The sequence below is a fragment of the Merops nubicus genome, unplaced genomic scaffold (genome assembly GCF_000691845.1).
Source record: "Merops nubicus isolate BGI_N331 unplaced genomic scaffold, ASM69184v1 scaffold20806, whole genome shotgun sequence".
Lineage (NCBI taxonomy): Eukaryota > Metazoa > Chordata > Aves > Coraciiformes > Meropidae > Merops > Merops nubicus.
In genome coordinates, this window is record NW_008614623.1 from 1,568 (window position 1) to 5,858 (window position 4,291).

The 4,291-nt window shown below is 47.8% G+C and overlaps 1 protein-coding gene across 1 annotated transcript; it reads left to right on the forward strand.

The window, feature by feature from the left end:
• Positions 1-331: 331 nt before the first annotated feature.
• ACKR4 (atypical chemokine receptor 4) lies at positions 332-1,369 on the forward strand. Its single transcript, XM_008942302.1, has one exon. The coding sequence runs from the start codon at positions 332-334 to the stop codon at positions 1,367-1,369; it is 1,038 nt and encodes a 345-aa protein (XP_008940550.1).
• Positions 1,370-4,291: the final 2,922 nt, after the last annotated feature.

Consider the following 4,291-nt stretch of genomic DNA (forward strand, 5'->3'; position numbering starts at 1 on the left):
CACCTCCAGGCACCTGCCACCTCCAGGCACCACGGTTACCAGAAGCATTCGGTCTTTCGGTTGGACCCATTTCACGGCAGAATTTGAGACTCTGTTCTGCCTCTGTCCCTCTCTAGCTCTACATTGGTTATTTACATGTGCATTCTCAATATCCAATCTCTTTAAACTTGAGATGTATCAGTGACCTCAAGCAAGGGGCTTAGGCTTCAACAGAAATTCTAAAACTTAAACCCAGTATTATTTCCTCGGTGCTCCCTTCCCCCCCCCCTTTTTTTTTTTGTCTTGTAGCTTTGCCACGAGCTGGGTGATGAATAACTCAACCGAGTACTGGATGGAGGATGAGGAGGGCGACCTCAGCTCCGTTATTGACTACAACACTTATGAGCTTCTCTGTGAAAAAGGCGACGTGAGAAACTTCAGTAGGTTGTTCCTGCCCGTGTTCTACGCGCTGGCTTTCACCGTGGGGGTCGCCGGCAACTCCCTGGTGGTGGGGATTTACACCTACTGCAAGAAACCCAAGAGCAAGACAGACGTGTACCTCATGCACCTGGCCATCGCCGACCTGCTCCTGCTCCTCACCCTGCCCTTCTGGGCTGCGAACGCGGCGCAGGGGTGGGAGCTCGGGGAGCCCATGTGCAAGCTCGCTTCCGCCCTCTACACCACCAACTTCAGCGCTGGCATGCTGCTGCTGGCCTGCGTCAGCGTGGACAGGCACCGGGCTGCCTCCCAGCCCCAGGGCCAGAGGAGAGCTGGCAAACACTGCAGCGTCACCTGCCTCTGCGTCTGGCTCTCTGCCGCCTTCCTCAGCGTCCCCGAGCTGGTATTCAACCAGGTGAGGAGACACGGCGACAGGAACGAATGCCTCCCTGTGTTCCCAGCAAACATGGAAACACTCCTAAAAGCAACTGTTCAGATCCTGGAAATCGTCCTGGAGTTTCTGCTGCCTTTCCTAGTCATGCTCATCTGCTATTCCGCTACCGCCCGCGCCATCTTCAGGTCGGCAAATCCTAAGAAATCGAGACCTTTCCTGGTGCTGCTGGCCGTGGTGGCCGCTTTCATCCTCACCCAGCTGCCCTACAACATCGTGAAGTTCTGGCGAGCCATGGATATCATCTACATGTTGATTACTGACTGTGGTGCAAGTAAAACCATCGACGTTGCACTCCAGGTCACCAAGAGCATCGCTCTGTCTCACAGCTGCCTGAACCCTCTGCTCTACACCTTTCTGGGCGCCTCCTTTAAAACGCATATTATGAAAATTGCCAAGAATTATGGACACTGGAGAAGACGACAACAGAGTGGAAGACCTGAAGAAATTTCTATGAATTTTGAAGACCACACTGAAGAAACAACTAGTTTCACTATATAGACTCTTCATTACTTTCATTATCTTATATAACCACAGGAATTATTTCCTAATTCTGGGGGCATTGTTTTGGCAGCTGTTTCACTGCACGTTCACTTTCAGACAAATTCTGAAGCCACAGACTAGCCAAGACACTACAGTGCCATTCAAAGTGGAACACAATCAAAATCCAGCATCAGGCAAGAAATAAATACTGAAATTCCTAGAAGAAACTAGAAGTATTTACTACAAAAACAACCCCAAAACCACCAACCCCTAAAAAATTCCAACACCTAAAACCCCCCGAGATTTAAAAGTGTCACAGTACTAGGCAATTAAAGAACTGAGTAAGGAACAATCTGTGCAAGTCCAAACACCTAATTAAAATAGAAAAAGAAACCATCAGCAGTAAAACATCAGTACAGGAACTTTTCTTCCAAAAGCTAATAACTCTGTGTTTCTCCAACTATTTTGTAAAACTACAACATTTGCTTATTAAGTCAGTTACATTATTTTCCTCAGCTATGATTCCACAGATACACTTGGGGCTTGAAACAACATATAAGCTCGTTATACGTTGAGGACCAGGGTGGGAAGCCATTCTATGTTTCAGCAACAACACCCCCCATAAAAATCAGTCACTCCCTCTCTGTAAGTACCAAAAATGACCTTTTGCCTCTCCTGCTCACCCTTCAACTTCAACGTGTGCCGATGGAGGCACATTCCAGATCTCTGTAAATGTCAAAGCAGTGCCACCAAAGCATTAGCAGGAACTTATCTGAAGATCAACTTGGCTTTTTTTGTACAAGGCCCAGAAATTCTAGCTGGCATTTGTAAAATGAATCAAACCCTGCAGTAACTGTATCTGCCGCAATATACAGAGGTACAATAAAATCAAACACACAAAAAGTGCCCTGGCTTTCATTTATGGATAGCTTGTTTTGGTTTAGTAGGTACCAGCAAAGGCCTTGCTGGATGAACGAGAGAGGTTCTGACTCCGTATGGAGCTCGTGGTTGGCCAGATTTGCAGTCTGTCCACAGAGAGGTCCCAAAGCTGCCCCCTGCCTCAGTGCTGGTAAGGGTTCCCGGAGAACAGCAGTTCTCTGTGCATCTCAGGAAGCATTTCAAATACACTGACATGCTGGCTTTCAAGTGAAGTCAGTGGTATCACAGCATCCTGTCCCTGCCCTCAAACATCCCAGGGCTCCGACAAACAAATCGCCTGATCTAGGGCTTCGAAGGCCGGCAGGAACCTCTCATTGTTAAACACTGCTCCTGGTTACACAACTACAGGCTGGAAGGAAAACAACAGACAGGAAACAACAGTGGCATAAACAGGACCAGGCCCCTTCTCTCCATTTGGATGACAAAAGTTTACAGAATTTCTGCCCAGGGCCTTGAGACATACTGGGGCGTGAGTGGCTATTAGGCTTCTGCAATTCCCAAACATCCGTGGTCCCTGCTCAGAGTAGAGAGGGGAAAAAACCACAAAACCAAAACTCCCCCAAACAAAAAAAACTGACTGGGTAGAAAAGGAGACTCCTAGACAGAGATGCATATATGTGCTTCTCAAGCTTCTGGAAACTGCAGTGCCTTTTATGCACCTGTCTTTATGCAGGTCTGACTGTCCTACTTATTTTTATTATAAAGAAGCCCAAGCAAATCATGCTCTTTTACGTTTACTCTTTTTGATAATTCACACAGCTAATTTTATTAATAATATTTTGTGTGTGTGTGACTTCCCCTTACTTTTTAGAAGCTGCAATGCACAGCTGGCAGACACTGACCCAGCCAAGGCCACGATGCCTCCTCCTCCTCCTGCCACAGTTTTGGAGGTATAAAAAGCAAGCGAGCCCTATCTCGTGGCGAGCCTGGGTACTGCATGAGCAGCTGGCCAGAGGCAGCTGCCACCCCCACAGGTACAGAGATGAAACAGGTTTCACTCCAGTTAGCAACTCGGTTTAGTGAGTTTCCAAACTCCCAGGGAACTGATTTTACAAGTTGCTGTCACAATTATTTTGTTTAAAAGAAGTAACAGTACTGCAAGATGAGGGACATTTACCACTTAGAGTACAATTAACTGATTTTTCCGGCAACTATAGTGTAAGAAAATCACCTGTTATGGTCCAGAAGCATCACAGGCTAGTTTAAAAAGCAGCCACATTTTACTGTAACTACACAGTATACTCAAACCTCACATGCAAGCTGCCAGAGACAGCTTCATCAGAACAAAACTCAAATGTGCACGTTACCTGATGGAAAGAGGTAATGTCTGAAGAACAATAGTAGCATTCTTTCTGTGAATGAAATTCTGAAGTTCCAAAAAGGGCCCAAACCCCCCAAACTGGATGTGAGTCTTGCGCTTTGCCTCACGGAACAAAAAGCTCGATTCCCCTCTTCCTGCTGCCCTATACTCCGTTGTCTTTACTCAGGAAGATACAATTTCCCATCTCAGAAATGGAGCAGGAATATTTTTATCGGTTCCTGGAGAGGATTCCAGGCTCAGCCCTTCTTGTGCAGGGTGTCCCTACTCACCACTGCTCCACCACTTCTTGCCGTTGATGACGTAGGTGCCTCGGTCTCGCTCGATGCTGCACCGCATGTTGGTGGCGTCGCTTGAAGCCACGTTGGGCTCTGCGTCACAGAAAAACCCAGAGCAAAGTGCAGGGTCAAACACGGGTGGCACCACCTCCAGAGACAGGGTGCTCCCTGGGCCCTGCAGGCTCCAACACTGCTCTGCTCCCAGCAGCAGAGCTGCTTTCAGAGCCTCACTGATGGTGGGCAAACACCTTCTGTCTCCCCACAACCTGTCACTCACAGCCAGCTTAAAGTGACCTGTTCTTGGGCTCCCACCACCCTTTATAGCCAACAGCCTTCTTCCTTCCCCAGTGTTCTTGAATCCTCCCCCTTCCAAGGTCCTTACAGGTAACAGTTATATCTCACCTC